Genomic DNA, 19,280 nt, shown 5'->3' on the forward strand with positions numbered 1-19,280 from the left:
AAAATGTGTGATAAAATACAGAATCTAAAAATTATTTTTAAATTAAGGTCTATAATGCAATATAAACCTTGTTCTATGTTATAATTTGCCTAAAACTATAAGTTCCCGAATAGTACTTGGGCCACTACACAAGTCATATTGGGTCAAGTCTCAAACACATTATACGGGATTGGACCGGCCCTATTATATACGGTCCATCACTAACTGTACCTACGCCGATCGCACCGTCGTCGTCGACTCGTCGGTAAAATCTCCGGCCACCATTTCAGTCGCCACTCTCTAGTCAATACACGCAACTTCATTGCGGAGATATCAGTCTGCAAAATTCCTCGTGTATATACACACACACACACACACACACACACACACATATATATATATATATATATATAAGCAGTCGACTAATACGCATTCGGATACGAAATGGCTCCGAAGAAGAAGCAGCAACAGCAAAAGCAGAAGCAGAAAGCTTCCTCATCATCTTCGTCCAAAGGCAAGGCTCCGTCGTCGACCGGTCCGAAGCTGCAGATATCGGCCGAGAACGAGAGCCGGTTGCGGCGGCTGTTACTGAACTCCGGCCGGTCTACAGCTCCTGCTCCGGTTGATGATTCACTCTCCCAGGCGCAGAAGGCCAAAAAGCTTCGCTCCATTTACGAGAAGCTATCTTGTGAAGGCTTTAAGGATGATCAAATCGAACGCGTTCTCTCCGCTCTCAAGGTGCAATTCTCCTTTTCAATTACATTATTATTATACTATTATACTATTATTACTATATAGACACATACATGACTATGAGTCTCTAAATATTGCATTGTATGCTATCATTAATCGTATATGAGGCAAACTATCCATTTTATGACCTCTTCAACTTAATCTTTTAATGCAACTTCAAGCATGCTATATGGACTGATTTCAGTGACAATTTATAGTTCCTATGTGATTATGGTTCTTATCTTACAAAACTTGAAATAGAGGTTGAACCTTTCTGGCTATAATTTTAATTTCAATAACAAGTTCACTGAAGATTTGTTGTATTTGTACAACAAAGGATGGTGCAACATATGAGGCTGCTCTAGATTGGCTATGCTTAAATTTGTCTGGTGATGAGCTTCCACTGAAATTTGCTGGTGGCACTTTGCACTCAAATGAAGGTAATACACGAATTTTGCTTTGGATTTGATGTTCTGGATCTACGTTGATAAAAAAAAAGTGGAGTTAAAGCATGCTTAATGCATATCACAACAGGTTCTGTTGGCATCATATCAACTGCACGAGAAGATTGGGTTCCTTCCACAGATTCATCAGCTGCAGGAACAAGGGAGGAAATATCAGAGGCTTTCATAACAACTAAGGAGCAAAGGGTTAATGAAACTCTTGATTCCGTTGAGCGTTCTCAAGCAGATTGGATCCGGCGGTATATGGAACAACAAGAAGAGGTATTATCATTGGTCTATTTTAATGAGAAAAGGCACAAAAAGTTGGATTTTTGCTAGAGAATACACAAGACTATTTATTTCCTAATTCTCTTTTATTTGTTCTTGGTTATTCATCATTCCTTTCTAACTTTGTGCTGCTTTCTTTATCTTTATCATGCAGGATGAATCTGAATCTGAATCTGGCCTGTTTGCTGATGCTTCCTCAAAACAGGTACTTGTCAATCTAAATGGTTTCATGTTATTACATGTTGAGGGTAGCCTCTGAATTACCTTATTTAGTCATGATGAGATTGAGAGCTATTCTGTCATTGACTTATTCTTTGTGTTATTGGGTATGGTACCAAGGTTACAATAGTGTCTCTTGATTGTGCTGGTTGTGGCATAGTGTAAGAGTGTTCATAAATGTGACATTTTTGTGAATTGCAATTTATAATGCTTACTTCATTGGTAGCATTTTCTTCTCTTCTTTCTATATATTCTTAGAGAACTCTTCTCGTAGCTATATTATTCAGAGTTGATATTTGTGATGTGCACTAGTCAAAATATTTTGGTCCTGTATATCTCATAGTAAATGTATCCCTGTAGAATTTCTGAATTTTCTATCGAACTCTCTGTTACCCCAAGACTAGGACTTTGTCTCAAAATGTCAAATCCAATCTTCTTGCTTGGGTTTAGTTATATATGACTTTTACTTTTTATCTTTTGATTTTGAAACTCTAGTTAGCCTGGCAACCTTAATGTTTATGCTAGCATTTCCTCTGTTCTATAATATTATGGAATGGGCACTCAACTAAGACTTTCTATCAATTTCTCAGTATATGTTACGCTTTCTTTGTCAATAGAGTCTACAATCAAGGCGTAGTCATGAAACTATTGTACAAGAGTTTCATACTGCAAGGCTGGAAGCTATTCGTGCAAAAGAGACTGGTGACAAGAAAGGCCAAGAGCAAGCAAGCAGAACTATCCGCAAAATCAAGCAGGAGATATCTGCCCTGGGTAACAAAATTCTGCCTATTACAATCTGATACTCCATATTTCCTTTGAGCTGCTTACTAAGTGTGGTTAACATGATTCAGGATTGTCAGATGCTATCCTGGAATCTGGATATGAAAGTTTTCCCCACCAGGCTCTGCAGGACTTGTCTTGCCCTTCCATGTCTTCTGAGAACTTAGAAGCTGATGTTGTTACTTTACAAAATGGAGAAGATTGTATAACTTCCAGTCTCCATGAGTGGGAGTTAAATGTGGATAAAAAGGTGGCTGGGTTGTCTTCTGAAGAGGACTCTGTGAGTGTCTCCATACCTGAAAAGACTGAATCAGAAGGAGAATCAGGAGATGTAGAACTTGGTAATTTTCTCTTTGAAGAGGCCTCAGCTGCTGAGTTGCCTGCTGAAGCTTTGGAACGGCAGAAAAAAGAGAAGCTGAGAGAACTGTTGAGTGAGAAAAACTTAGAGAAGCTAGAAGGTATATGGAAGAAGGTAAATACTGCTGAGTGTGATGAGCTTGTTCTTCTAATACTTATTTCAAGGCAGACGGAACATAAAGTAGTTGCTGCATGATGACTTTTAGCTTAGCTCAAACTGCCTTCTATCTACTCTAATTTATTTTATTTTCTTTTATTTATTTATATTTTCTTGTTGGTGTTGTGTGCTTTTGTGTGTGGATTCAAAGCCTTTGTCCTAATAATAGGAGTCAAACCAACTAACCTCAATTAAACCTGTTGCTTACTGATCCTACAACACATATATTGCCTTGCTTGAATTTTGAAATCCCCTCCTTTCTCCTTGAATTTATGTATATGTTCTTGCATTCCTTTTTTCATTTATAATGTTTATAATTTTAAACATTACTACAGGGAGATCCACAAAAGATTCCAAAGGCTTTTCTACACCAGCTTTGCCAGAAATCAGGTTGGGATGCACCAAAATATACTAAAGCACTTGGAAAAAGAAATATTTCCAGTTACACAATAAGTATATTGCGCAAAGCTAGTGGAAGGGGTAAAAGCAGAAAAGCTGGGGGACTAATAACAATTGAGCTTCCTGAACAGGATCAGACATCAAGTAATGCTGAGGTACTAAGCTTGAAAACATCCCTCAATAACATTTTTGCAATGATATACTCATAATTAACATGGGCAGTTAATAAAAAAGTATAAGGAGATACCTGCACTCTAGAAGAAACATAGCAGTTCTTATTGTGTGAAAAATATGGAAGGATTTTTCTTCTAATAAGCCTTTGGGAGGTCTATTTCTCTTTTTCAAGAAAAAAAAAATTTAACCTATATGTTGTAGTTCAAATCCATATGATGGTTTCTTCTTGATATTGATCTGTCTTTTGCAAATTGGTTTTCTGAACCATAGGATGCACAGAATATGGTGGCAGCATATGCTCTCCATCAGTTGTTTCCAGATCTCCCTGTTCACTTGCCAATTACAGAGCCATATGCTTCAATTGTCCTCCACTGGAAAGCAGGTGATTTTTGTTGCCTGTAATTTTAATTTTAGTTAATTGATACTGGTTGCTTGTTTCAAATACATAGTTGTTAATGCTGGACAGTGAACAGAGCCTTTATCTTGCTATAAATCATCATCTGTTTTCCTGTACTGCTGTTATTGTTGAATGATATTCTTGGTAAATTCTGCTTTGCTGTTGGAAAACTTGCAGGTGAATCTTTGACTGATGTAGTTGAGGATCAAGAGGAACGTAGAGCAAGTTTTGTCAATTCGTTATTGAATGCCGATGGGTCTGGTATTATTGTTCCTTTGAGTGCCACCAATAATCCAACTGAGAATAAGATTCAGCAGCCTCAAGTTACAGAAGATAAAACAACTAGCTCTGATTTGAAAGTTAAAAGTATGTTGATGGACTTATTTTTATATTTTGTGTCCCACCCACTGCTTAGGAAGTCAGTTTCACTAAATGTCAGCTTGAGTTTTAAAACAATTACAATTCTTAGTAAAAGTACTATATTCCTCATTAATTAATCTAATAAATGAATTAAATATTGATCATAATAAATCGTTGATCCTTGAGAAGAGAACTACAACAGGTAAACCAGCCTAGGGGGAGTATATCTGTGGTTGATATGCATCATATTGTCTGCAGTAATATTTAGCAGCTGATAGTGCACTATGTGAAGTTAAACTCATCAAATGATCCACTTTTTGCACAGTTTGACAAAGAAAATACCTGTCGTTCCCTTAATTCACTGTAATTGCTTAGTTATTCTTGTAGCAAAACCAGTTAAATCCAATTAAATCCATATAACCTAGAAAATACTCTTGATTTAAGGTTAAGTATGGCTCTAAGATGTCTTAAAAGGGATTATCTCTACAATATTGTGTATGCATTCCCATAAGAAGAGATTTTTTTTTTTTCAATTTGTCTTCCATAACACTTCCTTTTGCTATCATGCAGAAGTGAATCAGAGAAAAGAATCAGAAAGTGTTTATTTGAGGCAAGAGCAAGAGAATAAGAAGAAGATGAAGAAGTACCAGGTTGGTATTTTCCCATTTTATGTCAATGAAGATTATGGGGATATGAGGGTAGGACAGCCTTAGGAGACTAACAGGAGCCAGTAGCTAAATCCCTCTGATTGTTGACATTTGGTATCACCTCAACAATGAAGGTCCATAATCCATACTTAGTAAAATTTCTGAGCTTTTATTTTACATCATGTTAAAAGCGAGGACTGTTTAGGTGTTTTCCCTCTTTGTACATCAAGAAAATCATAATTACTTAATGTATTTCATTTGATGGAGAATCCTCTAGGGATGTTTACATGATCTGTTTTTCTGTTGTTTGACCATAGAGGGATATGTTCTACCAAACCCTCTCCAAACTTAAGATGTTTCGCTATGCTATGGCTGGCCAATTTCCTTCTTATCCTGAAAGTCCATACCCAGATTCATTGTTTACATTATTCCTAGCGCTCCAGCTGTCAAGTATGGAGATGACAGTTGGAATTTTGTGCAGTCTCATTATGCAAGGCGATTCCGGTCTTCTACCTTGTCCAGCTCTCAAGGCTGTATTAGAGCAGTGTTTTATTATTGCATTTTTTAAAGCTGCTATTACTTTCTCTATATGCTTTATCAGTTATGCTGAATGTAGTCATATGCATACTTCTTTTAATGTTTTGCTTCTAAATTCTAATTGATTTATAATTTTCATGTTAGGACATGTTGAAATCACGAGCTGCCCTTCCTATTGCTGAGTTAAAGGATGATATTTTGCATTCACTTGAAAAGAATGATATTTTGGTTGTTTGTGGGGAAACAGGTTGTGGTAAAACAACTCAGGTTCGAATTTGTTATGCCTTGTTTTGAAGCTTACTTGTTTTAGATATCCAACTTCTGTTCCTTCTTAATTTCACTTTTTCACACTTAACTTCTGAGCATGTCTGCATGGCTTCTGCAACTGTAAATTTCATCCTATTCTCCTTTCACCCCGCCCCCCACCCCCACCCACAAAAGTTTGACTTGATTAATGATTTAACTTTTTTCATAAGTGGTGTTGGTTCTTTTTCACTTTTAAAAATGACATAATCAGATATTATCAACCTTAATGGTTTTAAGGAAAAATTAGATCAAGGAACCTTTGCTTGAAATTGCCAATTTAGCAAAAAGGAGAAGGTAAACAAAATGGAATTGTTTGTATATACTGCTCGTAGGATTCCTTCTGCACTCTTAACTCCTAGTTTCCAGGTTCCACAATTTATATTGGATGACATGATTGAGTCAGGACATGGTGGATATTGTAACATTATATGTACACAACCAAGGAGAATAGCGGTCAGTACTACATCTTCATGCTGATCTTAGTATTTTAAGTTCCTCAATTTATATTGGTCTTTGACTTGATGACATTGATTAATGTTAAGAATTCTTTTAAATAGGCAGTTTCTGTAGCTGAAAGAGTTGCCGATGAGCGAGTTGAATCTTCACCAGGTTCATATGATTCTTTGGTTGGCTATCAAGTGCGTCTTGATAGTGCAAGGTAATGACTTGTCAAAGTCCATGTTTGTCAGTAATTGTTGCATACATTATACTTAATCTATACACCTCTTCTATTAATCTATGCTTTCTGGTTGGTAATTTTGCCTCTACCACTTGATAATCTGACATGATTATAATTTTGCGGAGCAATGTAATTTTAAAATTTTATTTGAGTGCTGCATACAGTGAAATTCATTATATCTATGTACGACTTGCATAATGTTTAATTTGAGTTACTTGGTCTGGATTCTTGGAATCTCTAAGGAAAGGCATCTGCATCTTCCTTACTAATTACTACTTCGTAAATTGGTAAATGACAGTTTATGACTTTTAAATACTATTTGTTTATATATGGAGGAAAAATTATTTAAAAAAAAAAGACTTACCTGACTTAATATAGCATGGGATAGGGTGGTGCAGAAACCCATGTTTCAGAGGCAAGTATACAAGGTTTGTTGTGACTTGTGAATGCCAACGAATTCCTTTTCTCTTTAAGCCTTATATGTGGTGAAAGGGACAAACTGCACAGCTTATAGTGAAAATATCTGAATTGAGTTGTGATTTCGCTAAGTGGCATGGATGGTGGTTTTGCTATTGCTCTTCGAATGGGGCTCATTTACAGATGTCAAATTTACTGTTCACGTGCACAAACATGTACTACTGATAGATTTATCCTGTTCAACTATTTATATCCTGTCCTGGAAGGATAAAAATATACTGATTATATTTGTATACTCATTCCTTGTTTTAGGAGCGAAAGAACAAAGCTTCTCTTTTGTACAACTGGCATCCTCTTGAGAATGATATCGGTAAATCTCACTTACTATCAATGATTTATTTATTTATTTATTTGATAGATGTGATTATCCATGTTGTTTAGGTCAGCCACTCCCCCATTTCTTCCTTTGCAACATAGGTAGAAATTGCCTCTATTTAGAACACTGATTGGTAAATGACTATCTTGGATATGTTAAAAATTTAAAATGCAGGGTAACAAAGACTTAAGTGGTATAACTCACATCATTGTTGATGAAGTGCATGAACGGTCTCTTCTGGTGAGGTTTTTTTTCTTTCTTTCTTTTTGGCTGATAAATCTGTCTCTTCTGATGAGTTACTTATTCTCATATATATCATCATAGTTAATAAGGAAGTATTTCCTGGTGCATTTTTTAGTCAGATTGTTATTATCTATTTTGATAATTATAGCAATGTGAGGATTTGGAGATCAGTTGGGGCAAACACTAAGCTCTTCTTCTTTTGCACAACAGGGTGATTTTCTGCTTATTGTCTTGAGGAATCTTGTTGAAAAGCAATCTGCTCATGGCACTCCAAAATTAAAAGTCATTCTCATGTATGTATGGATTTATATCTGACACTTAATATTTTGCTTGTTTTGTATCTATCTGTTTTCTTTCATTGTTTTTATTATTATTATTATTATTATTATTATTATTAATTTGTTGTTTGATCTGTTATGTAGGTCTGCCACGGTTGATTCACATTTATTTTCACAATACTTTGGTCATTGTCCTGTAATTACTGCACAAGGACGAACACATCCTGTCTCATCTTATTTTCTAGAAGATATTTATGAAAATATCAACTATCGCCTTGCATCTGATTCTCCAGCTTCTATGAACTATGGAGCACCCACAAAAGAGAAGGTTCTTTTATCACATGACTTTTCCTATTGCTTTGTCCATCTCTCACTTCTGGGGTCTTCAGATAATCTTAAATAATTGACATCATAGCTACTAGCTTGATGGGCTGCTTTTCCAAGTCCCATCACAAATATATCTTGGACTGGAATTCTACAACTCCGAATAGGTGACCAATGGCCTTCTGCTTAACCAAATGTACCTACACTCACCAAATTCAATATGATCTTAGTGAGCTATAAGTAGTTTCTTGGTCCACTAATGATTTGGTTGTATGCTGTGGCTTCTGGTAAAGAAAAAAATGTCTAAAGCTTCAAACTTGTGGGGGCATTGGATTCACAGGAATTGGAGTGCAACATCTGTTTAGAAGTCTAATGGAGTAATTATATGTTGGAGCATGTGATTTCTTGAGTTTCATGATTTTTCATTCATTGTTTTCAACTCGATGATTGCAGAATGCTCCTATTGGAAATCACAGAGGGAAGAAAAATCTCGTCTTATCTGCATGGGGTGATGAATCATTGCTGTCTGATGATCGTGTAAATCCATATTATGATCCAAGTATCTATCAGACATACAATGAGCAAACTAGAAAAAACTTGGTAATTGCTTCTGGAAAGTATTTTTGTTATATATATATTACTGCAAAGTGCTCAGTGCTGATTAGGTCATTAAAAATACCATAATGTACTCTTGTGCAGAGAAGAATGAATGAAGACGTTATTGATTATGATCTTCTTGAAGACCTTGTATGTCACATTGATGAAACATACCCTGATGGTGCAATATTGGTTTTTTTACCTGTAAGTTCTTTTGGTTTAATTTTTCAGTTGGTGTCTGAAATTATATTGAAATGTCTCTTAATCCATGTGCAGAAAATAGTGAATGCTTGAATTTATCATTGCAGGGTGTTGCAGAAATACATGCGTTGCTTGATAGACTTAGCGCATCTTACCGATTTGGTGGGCAGTCTTCTGAATGGCTTCTTCCTTTACATTCATCTATAGCATCTGAGGATCAGAAAAAGGTGTTTCTTAGACCTCCTGAGAACATTCGTAAGGTAAAGTACCTAAAGGTCATAATATCCCATAGAAGATGCACCAGAACTTGCCTTCTTTGAAAGATTGTAGCATTGTGGTATTAACAAAAACACCAAAATGATAGTAAAGATACACATTTCCAGAATGGTTTCCCCCCAATACTTCTAAAGAAAAGTGAGACAAGGGCATTCTTTCAGTTGGTTATTTCAAACTGGATATTCACAAAAGCATTCAAATTGAAATGCAATTTTTTGAAAGGAAATATTGACATTGTGTACTTATGAAAAAATGATTTGTCCTGGGTATGCTCCTATATATATATATATATATTCTCTCACCAGAAAACTTTCTCAAGACAGAATTATGTAGATGCGTAAGAACTGTAGTCAGGACCTTGGTGATTCAGTGATTGTGTCAATGTGCAAAATATCAGTATGAAGTTTTTCTTCTTGGACTTCTTTTATAGGTGAATATTGTGAAGTATGTATGCACATGTCCTGTCTATGTGTGCATGCAAATGACTTCTTGTAGGCTTCATACTAAATTGAAGCGACGAATTATCTCTATCATGGTTTAGCACCTTTGCCTTTTCTTAGAGGAACTGATATACTTGATTGTTCTTAATGTTCCAGGTTATAATTGCAACTAATATTGCAGAGACTAGTATAACAATAGATGATGTGGTTTATGTGGTAGACTGTGGAAAGCATAAGGAAAATCGCTATAATCCAAAAAAGGTGTGTACCCTTCTTTTTGAAGTTTCCTATAGTGATAAGGTTGCATAAGTTGTGCATTCATTTCAGTTTCCTTATTTGCTTGTTGCTATCATTTCTCATGGTATTTTTCATTTTGCTTTTTAACAAATTACTAAGTACTCATTATTGTTTTAAAGTAGTTCTTCGGTTAGCTGTTTTATTTAAACTAATCTTTTGATATTAGAAATTGTCAAGCATGGTTGAAGATTGGATTTCTCAAGCAAATGCAAGGCAGCGCAGAGGAAGAGCTGGACGTGTAAAGCCAGGAATTTGTTTTTGTCTGTATACGCATTATCGATATGAAAAGCTCATGCGACCTTATCAGGTAATGAAGTGTTTGTTTGGCCCAACTAGAGCTTTTACAAAGGGCTATTTAAAGAAGTCTCAACTTCAGAGCTTCTTGAAAAAAGTGCCTTTTGCCTTTTATCTAGTTTTAAAAGACTCTCTTTTTAGTGTTCGTCCAAGCTTATGTTTCTGGAATAGATAAACTCCAGGAAGTTGTGGGCCAAACCCCTTTTTCCTTTGAATCAAAATTCAAATCAAGTAGAGCGTTAAGTTCAATTATTTTAATTTGATTTGTAGCAAAGAACAAAGAAAGAAGGAGTGATTTTCTCGAAATCAAAGGAAAAAAGAGAGTTTCTTTGGGACCAGAAGATCTAATTGCAGAAAGCAACAAAAGTTGCGGATAACTCTTTTTTTTACCTATCCTATATTCTAATCCTGATTACGAATCAATAAACCTGAAGAGTGAATTCTTCCTTTCGTGAAATTAGAGAAACAAAATTTCTTCTTCTAGGGGTCGAAATTTGATAATTCCAATATTGATAATAGAGTTTTCTAGCTTTCTCTATCGCCCGAAAAACCATTTTAGCTAATCCTGCGATAATCTGTAAGAAACTCTTTATATATCTATTTGAATTATTCAATTAGAAGACAAGAACAAAATACAAATAAATGAAGAGAAATAATAAGGTTGATTATCATATAGACTCATGTAAAAAGATGAAAAAGCCCATTTATTTAGTTCTACATTCTTTGCACTTATTCTACCTATTTCGTTTCGATTCCAAATTCTAGAATTCTATTACTATATAATCTAAATAAGAAAATTCTCTACGAACTCATAAGAATTCAAATTCTTCATTCTAATTATTACTTAATTACAAGATATCTTTAATTTGATATTTCTATTTATTTTATAGAATAGATTTATATTATAGAATAGATTTCTAGAAAGAATAACAGATACAAATAGTAAATCGGGGTACCCTTCTATGATGAACCTTCCCTCTATTTTTGTACCATTAGTAGGCCTAGTATTTCCGGCAATTGCAATGGCTTCTTTATTTCTTCATGTTCAAAACAATAAGATTGTTTAGATTCAACGGGATCCAATCCCATCCATTTTTTTTTTCAAAACTTGGACTTATATTGTATCATAACACGGATATCTAGTTAGTGAAATAGAGTCAGGATTTGTGGGTTCAATGCGAAAAGTGTTATGGATTAAATTATAAGAAATTTTTGAAATCAAAAATGCATATTTGTGAACAATGTGGATATCATTTGAAAATGAGTAGTTCAGATAGAATTGAACTTTTGATCGATCCGGGTACGTGGGAGCCTATGGATGAATACATGGTTTCTCGGGATCCCATTGAATTTGATTCGGAGGGGGAGGAGGAGGAGACTTATAAAGATCGTATTGATTTTTATCAAAGAAAAACAGGATTAACTGAAGCTGTTCAAACAGGCATAGGCCAACTAAACGGTATTCCCGTAGCAATTGGGGTTATGGATTTTCATTTTTTGGGGGGTAGTATGGGATCCGTAGTCGGGGAGAAAATCACCCGTTTGATTGAGCACGCTACCAACAAATTTTTACCTCTTATTATAGTGTGTGCTTCGGGGGGTGCGCGCATGCAAGAAGGAAGTTTGAGCTTGATGCAAATGGCTAAAATATCGTCTGCTTTATATGAGTATCAATTAAATAAAAGGTTATTTTATGTATCAATCCTTACATCTCCTACAACTGGTGGAGTAACAGCCAGTTTTGGTATGTTAGGGGATATTATCATTGTCGAACCCAATGCTTACGTTGCATTTGCGGGTAAAAGAGTCATTGAACAAACATTGAATCAAACAGTACCTGAAGGTTCACAAGAGGCTGAATATTTATTCGAGAAGGGTTTATTTGACTTAATTCTACCACGTCATCGTTTAAAAAGCGTTCTGGGTGAGTTATTTGAGCTCCACGCCCTTTTTCCTTTGAATCAAAATTCAAATCAAGTAGAGCGTTAAGTTCAATTATTTTAATTTGATTTGTAGCAAAGAACAAAGAAAGAAGGAGTGATTTTCTCGAAATCAAAGGAAAAAAGAGAGTTTCTTTGGGAACAGAAGATCTAATTGCAGAAAGCAACAAAAGTTTCGGATGACTCTTTTTTTTACCTATCCTATATTCTAATCCTGATTACGAATCAATAAACCTAAAGAGTGAATTCTTCCTTTCGTGAAATTAGAGAAACAAAATTTCTTCTTCTAGGGGTCTAAATTTGATAATTCCAATATTAATAAAAACTTAAAAAGAATTTGCTTCTCAGTTACCACTAATCTCATTTTTCTTTCTTTTGACCTTTACAGATACCTGAGATGTTGCGGATGCCTTTGGTTGAACTATGTTTACAAATCAAGTTACTTTCTCTAGGCAACATAAAGATCTTCTTATCCAAGGTACCATCTAATGCATTCACTTATTTAGAAGAAAAAGGTAATCCCTATTGTTCAATTTCAGAGCTCATAGGGCTTGATTATTTATAATCTTCCATCTATTCTGTTTAAATATCTTGCTTTCCAGGCTCTAGAACCTCCAAAGGAGGAAGCTATTACATCAGCAATTTCTTTGTTATATGAGGTATTCACTGTTATCAACAATTTCTTTTATATTATATATGCATGTATAACTAACTTCTAAGTTTTATTTAGTAAAATATGACTGTTTTGCCACATCAACTCTGTCTTCATTAGGCATTTTCTAGAAACTGAATTTATACAACTACCATGTCCATGTCAAACAAAGCACACCTCCCTGTGCTTGCTATATTGTTTTTAAACATCAAGAAGTGCCTATTAAACTATTATCATCTTAGGGCATAATTAACAATACTGCAGTGCAGAAATTGCTTTTCTGCCTGATCTAAATTGAACTTCTGAATAGGTGGGAGCAATTGAAGGAAATGAAGAGTTGACTCCTCTTGGGTATCATTTGGCTAAACTCCCAGTTGATGTACTGATTGGGAAGGTATGCTTCTGAAGTGGATTTTTTTCTAACTTGATCCCAGCGTACAATCCAAACCTTAATAGTGCTTTAAAGAGACTGGCCAGTCTGATCATCTAGTTATTCAGTGGTTGTCTTCTTCTCCTGCTTATGCATAAAGATTTAGCGTTCTGATTTCTTTATATTTATGAAATTGCAGATGATGTTATATGGTGCAATATTTGGTTGTTTATCACCAATTCTCTCTATTTCAGCATTTTTGAGCTACAAGTCACCATTTGTTTATCCAAAAGATGAGGTTTATCTTCAGCAATGTACTACTTTCTTTGACTTATCTGCAAGGAAATGAACTGACTAACAACTTGCTTTTGCAGAGGCAAAATGTTGAAAGAGCCAAGTTGGCTCTATTGGGTGACAAGCTTGGTGGTGAAACTGATTCTTGTGACAGCAACTTGCAATCTGACCATTTACTAATGATGGTTGCATATAAGAAGTGGGAGAAAATTCTGCGTGAGGTTTGTTGAGAGGACAAATGCACTACACAAACATCACAGAGACTCCTAAATTCATTCAGCATGAAACAAACTAGTTGGAGAGATTTCTTAGTTGAAAGGATCTTGCTATGGTTAATTATATTCTCTTGAGAGTTAGATTGGAATATTTCTTTCAAGTGTTGCACGCCTCCACTCAACCTTATGCAGTCATCAGTGTTTATATCATGCTGGTTGATTCAGTGCATTCTTGTTCTTGCAGAGTGGAGCTAAAGCGGCACATCAATTTTGCAGCTCATATTTCTTAAGCAATTCAGTTATGCACATGATAAGGTTTGAGTATGCTGCTCAGAAGTCATTATTCTATCATAATGCTGCCCCCCCCCCACCCCCACCTTGAACAAAGTTCTCAGATTCATCTCAGAATTCAACTCCACTGAAGAAAGAAATTGCTAAATTTGTTGCAATCTCAAACTTCCTAAAAGTAATCCTGGCTTATAAAGAAGAGGGCTCCAACTTAAGAAACTACTAATGACTCGTATGACATGTTTGACTCTTTATTCATACATTCCTACTGAAAAGCTACCGAGTAAATTAATTCTTAACCTATTAGGGAAAGAATATATCAAATTTTCTTCAGGCAGATGCAGTAGTGGTTGCAAACTCGATGGGAACAGTTTGGTTTTGGAAGATATGGCCTTGAAAGCTGTAGAAAACCACTAAATTACCAACATAACAGAATACAAAATAAAAAACACGATCAGCTTTTATTACCTAAAGTAATACCTAAATATGAACTGAAGCATTAAAAAATAGGCTTTATATCATGCTTCATTGCTTCTCCTCCTCCAACTCATTCTGGATCATCACTTGATTCATCTTAAACTGTTAATGCATATCAAGTATTCGCTTAGTATTCTTATTATGATATTTGCAACAGATGCTAAGAAATTGCTAGGATGAGTTGTTAAGTTAAATTTATTAAAAGGCTTCCTGCTCGTTGCTAAAAATACTGCTCTAAAATTTCAGAGACATGAGAGTGCAATTTGGAACATTGCTAGTTGACATTGGACTCATTGACATTCCCAAAAATTTCCAGGTATTTTAAGATAAAATGCTATTTTGTTGTTCTGAATTTTATGATTATGTAGCTGTTTGCTTTTCAAATTACTGAGCAAACCTTTTGCAAAATTCTTTTTATGACAAATGAAATAATCTTCAATAGGTTTTTTGTCCCATTCTTTTTTTTTTTTACAAAACTACCAGTGGTAGACCAATAAATACATTACATGATGAATGGTAAATACCCCAATTACAATGAATAATCATAAGAACTCCTAAATAACAGAGACTAAAACTACCTCGCCAGGCTTGTTCTTGGTGAGGTTCAAACCGATGACCTTTTGGGACAATGGCCCTCGGCTTAAGGTGTTTCCCAACTAGGCAAGGTCTTGCGGTTAGGTTTTCTGCTTTTCTCCCTTCTATTATGTGTTTCGTTTTGGCGTGGTGAAGTAGGAGTCGCTAATTAGTAATAGTGTAGTACTAAACTGAAAGAAATCTAGGCATAATGGTTTAGCTCTCTCATTCATTTACTAAAATCTTTTTTCGCAATTATGTTTCTAAGAAGTTTATTTGTTCTTGGTGCATTTTGGAATACCTTGTGGAATTACTTGCAGCAAGATGAATGTAGTCTGAGCCTCTGAGGTCTTAATTCTTTAGCTATCTCATTGCCTTGTTACTTGCCCTTTCTACAAGTAGAGCATTTATTTGTTCTTTGCCTACTTTGGACTTGTTCTCTTTTCATATCATTTAAGGTTCTGTACCTTATAGATTCTTTTTCCTGTGTTTTTGGGGTAGCATTATAACTTGAAATACTCTTTGATGCAGATTGCTGGGAAAAGGAAAGAAAAGCTTGATAGTTGGCTTTCTGATGCATCACAACCATTTAATATGCATGCAAATCATAATTTAATTCTTAAGGTAACTTAAAATTTTTCTTTTATATTTCATTAGAATTTAGAAGCACCAAGCCCTTATGTGAAGGACACAAATGCAGGCTACAGTTGTGGAACAAAACAAATGTTGATAAATAGAGACAAATATATCTTTCGTGTAGTCTTGCTGCACTCATATGGTGTCTTTTTTTAATGTAATACGTAAATATCATTGATCAAACAGAAGGATAGTAAAGATCAGTGAACATTTTGGTTACTATATAACCCAAATCTCAAATCTGAGTGCATTCGAACTTTTAAAAAAGAAAAGAACCAAAAAAAATAAAAATGCTTTTACTGCTTTCTTTTTCTTGTTATGTGATTCTGGACTTCCTGAGGTACCAATATTGAGAGTGCATGTTTAGGCCATACTATGTGCAGGTCTGTATCCCAATGTAGCTGCCACAGAAGAAGGTATCTCTGCATCTGCTCTTGGATCCCTGAAACAGAATACCGGTCCCACAGCAAGGAGTCAGCCCCTGTGGTTTGATGGAAAAAGAGAAGTTCACATTCACCCTTCTTCAATGAACTCTACTTTAAAAGCTTTCCAGTATCCATTTCTAGTCTTTCTTGAAAAGGTCAGTGTTTTCTACTTTCTAGAACTCTTTGGCATACTAGTGGGGGCTTTTGGTTCAAACATGGGAATGGGAATCAAATACTTGATAATTGGAATGAGTTTTAGTAAAAGTATTTTGCTTGTTTGGTAGTAGGCTGGAATTGGAATCATTACCAATATTGTTGTTCGGATATATATAACCTTATAATCTGAATAAAGGTTTTTTAAAAAATTTTTAAAAAAAGTTTAAGGCAATTGATCCTGATATGCTGACATCCAAAACACAGAAAAAATCCAAAGCATTGTGATAAAAACACAAGGAGTGAGGAGGGGATAAGACTAAGTAATGGGAATAATACCTTAACTTAATTAGGTAATGGGTTTTTTAATTAATGGGGTATTCTGTATTCAAATCCTATACCTGTGTTTTTAAAAGTTGTCAACCAAACAGTATGTATAACTTTTATTCCCATTCCTTGTGTCTAAACCCATGAACCAAACACACCCAAGTGTTTGCATAATGCCATAATTTAATGCTCTTGCTCAAATCCTCAGCTATGCGTATGTTATTGGGTTTTAAATAGTTATTTTTGTCTGAAGTATAATATTTGGTTCTTGTATATCTAGAAGATGATTCCAATGCCCTCTAAATTCTCAGGTAGAGACAAATAAAGTATTTCTACGAGATACTACCGTAATATCTCCTTATTCCATTTTGCTGTTTGGCGGTTCAATAACTGTGCAGCATCAGGTATCTATCTTCCTACCCCCAGATTCGGTTCGAATTTGCAGTTTCCTGGTAATATTCTTTGTTATTTCTTGTTGAAGATGAATAATAATAAATGTGTATATTCACTAACAACTTAAGCTTTTAACTTGTAAGTATGGTGGAACACATACTTCAATATTTCCAATTGTGTACGACAACGAAAAATTCACCTTATGCAAATACTCTGCATGATCCAATTGATCTTGTTATCTTTCATCTAGACGAGCTCCCTGGAAATATTAAGACATGCAGCCAGATGAATATATAAAAATGAGTAAAAATATAGAGTTCCTAACATAACCCTATCCAAAACACAACTTTTCACATAATCACATTGAATGTACTCTAATTCACAGTATATGCCTCCTTTCACATCAGAAAATTTCTGACCTTTCTGCCAAGTATTTTAATATTAACTAAGGTAAATGAGACCTATATGTATTTTTTTTTTCATTCGGTTATTATGGATGATTAGGGGTTCAGGGTATAGTTTGATGGTAAGCCAACCATTCGAAGTACCCAAAAAAATTATTGATGTTGATTTAACTACCAATCCTTCGTACATGGGGAGGGAGAAAGTGCATAGGAGTTACTTCATCTAATGTAGGAATGTAGGATATATCTCTGCTTCTATATCAGGGAGTTTACTTCCCCATTATTGTCCCCAAAAAAGAGAGAAGGTGCATCACATTTGGTGATAAATGTTTACTGCTATAGTAATGTCCATTGGATAAGAAGTAACTGTTCATCCGCTCAGATAGATGAGCGAACTGCTTGGTTCATGCTGTACAAAAGCTTTCCATCCTAATCTTCCATTAAGCAGTGTTTACTAATTGATAATTTTGGGATCACAGAGTGGAATAATCACCATAGATGGATGGTTAAAGATCAGGGCAGCTGCACAAACTGCTGTGCTCTTCAAAGAACTGCGCTTAACCCTTCATGGTATTCTCAAGGAGCTAATTCAAAACCCTCAGGTACAATTGCTTCTTCAGTACTCAGCATTCTTCTTAAACTATTAATGAAAGTCCCCTTCCATAAGTTATATATCCATTAATATCAAGAGAATATACTGTTGGATGTTTCATGGTTGTCAACATTTATCTCGTTAACTTATTTGAAAATATAACTATAGAACAATCTGGCACTGTTGAAGTTCCTTAAATGGTGCACAATCTGGTTTTGGTTTCAGAGTGCAAGCACCAAGGATAATGAAGTTATCAGGTCCATAATACACTTGCTGTTGGAAGAAGATAAGCCGTCAATGTGAAGTTCCCACCCAACCTCGGGTCAATGCTATAGTTCACGTAAATCTGGCATCTCAACACAAGTAACTTACTCCCGCTCCGGGTAACTTGGCTGTGTAGCAAGATTCTCTAACAATTCCAAATCCATCAGGGCTGAGGATCTTTTTTTCCTGTCTCGCCCTGCACCTCACGCACCAAGTACGTATATCTTGATCCCGGATGATATGGTCTTAAACTAATAGTTTCTTCATTTAAATGGAGGGGGCTCCACATGCTCCCTGCAGCTGTAAATTGCAAACTGCAAGTGTCAAAGGCATTAAAAAAATGATATTGGAGATCATGATTCGGGATGATATGGTCCCTAATCTCATAGTTAGACCATTTGCTTGCAGTATTGTTGAATTCTCCAATCTAATATGATCTGTCATCTTAGATATACATGATGTGCATATGCATACATCAAAAGTTCATGACAAGTTAAAGGCACAAGAGTTCAATGATAAGTTGCCTAACTTGATATAAACTAATTAGTCAATTAATGATTTAATATGCATTACAGGGAAAGTTTACACTGCCTGCCAACTAGTATTGGTGTGGATAATATCGAGTGTAATTATGTATATTATTTTTTGTTGTAGTAGTACTATCAATATTCAGCGGTGGGTTCTCAGTTTGTACCTCGGGTCTGGGTCGACACCCCACCTGAGAGTATTGTCCATTTGTTTTATTGATTGATGAAATTATGTGGTTGTTTTTAAAATAAAATAAAATAAAATAAAAAATAAAATCAATATTGTTACCGCGTAGAAAAATCCATACATTATAATATGCAGAATTGCAGATTGAGTGCCTATTAGTTCATTAATTAAATAAATATTCAATTCTTCCCTATTAATTAGTTCACACTTCTAATTGAATATAGATAACTTGTGTTCCCATGCATCTTTTGCATCATCACGTCTCTAATAAAATGTATTCAATTCCTTCGACAATCGAATTAAAATTCCAACGTGGGACGTAATCTTAATTGGTAGCAAGTTCTTTTTTTTTTTCTTTTTTTTTTT

The 19,280-nt window shown here is 35.1% G+C and overlaps 2 protein-coding genes across 4 annotated transcripts in view; both read left to right on the plus strand.

Moving 5' to 3' along the window:
• Positions 1–19,280, plus strand: part of LOC116027221 (sterol 3-beta-glucosyltransferase UGT80B1) — a 713,221-nt gene that overhangs the window by 209,755 nt on the left and 484,186 nt on the right. The window lies entirely within an intron of this gene.
• Positions 176–18,798, plus strand: LOC116027064 (DExH-box ATP-dependent RNA helicase DExH7, chloroplastic). 2 transcript variants are annotated; one of them, XM_031268491.1, is made up of 34 exons: positions 178–717; positions 1,049–1,151; positions 1,246–1,436; positions 1,597–1,647; positions 2,279–2,432; positions 2,513–2,913; positions 3,291–3,509; positions 3,799–3,910; positions 4,103–4,291; positions 4,856–4,935; positions 5,614–5,736; positions 6,142–6,228; positions 6,333–6,433; positions 7,184–7,241; positions 7,422–7,487; positions 7,701–7,783; positions 7,913–8,096; positions 8,546–8,692; positions 8,792–8,893; positions 8,998–9,150; positions 9,763–9,867; positions 10,070–10,210; positions 12,526–12,615; positions 12,740–12,796; positions 13,100–13,183; positions 13,359–13,457; positions 13,534–13,674; positions 13,913–13,983; positions 14,680–14,749; positions 15,538–15,630; positions 16,010–16,222; positions 16,859–16,951; positions 17,824–17,946; positions 18,162–18,798. In XM_031268491.1, the coding sequence occupies exons 1-34, from the start codon at positions 424–426 to the stop codon at positions 18,237–18,239; spliced, it is 4,356 nt and encodes a 1,451-aa protein (XP_031124351.1). In that variant the 5' UTR covers positions 178–423; the 3' UTR covers positions 18,240–18,798. The 2 variants fall into 2 exon arrangements, with proteins under 2 accessions (XP_031124357.1, XP_031124351.1); XM_031268497.1 differs by lacking the exons at positions 16,859–16,951; positions 17,824–17,946; positions 18,162–18,798 and having other exon boundaries at positions 176–717; positions 16,026–16,142.

Source organism: Ipomoea triloba, chromosome 1, assembly GCF_003576645.1.
Source record: "Ipomoea triloba cultivar NCNSP0323 chromosome 1, ASM357664v1".
NCBI classification, from domain to species: domain Eukaryota; kingdom Viridiplantae; phylum Streptophyta; class Magnoliopsida; order Solanales; family Convolvulaceae; genus Ipomoea; species Ipomoea triloba.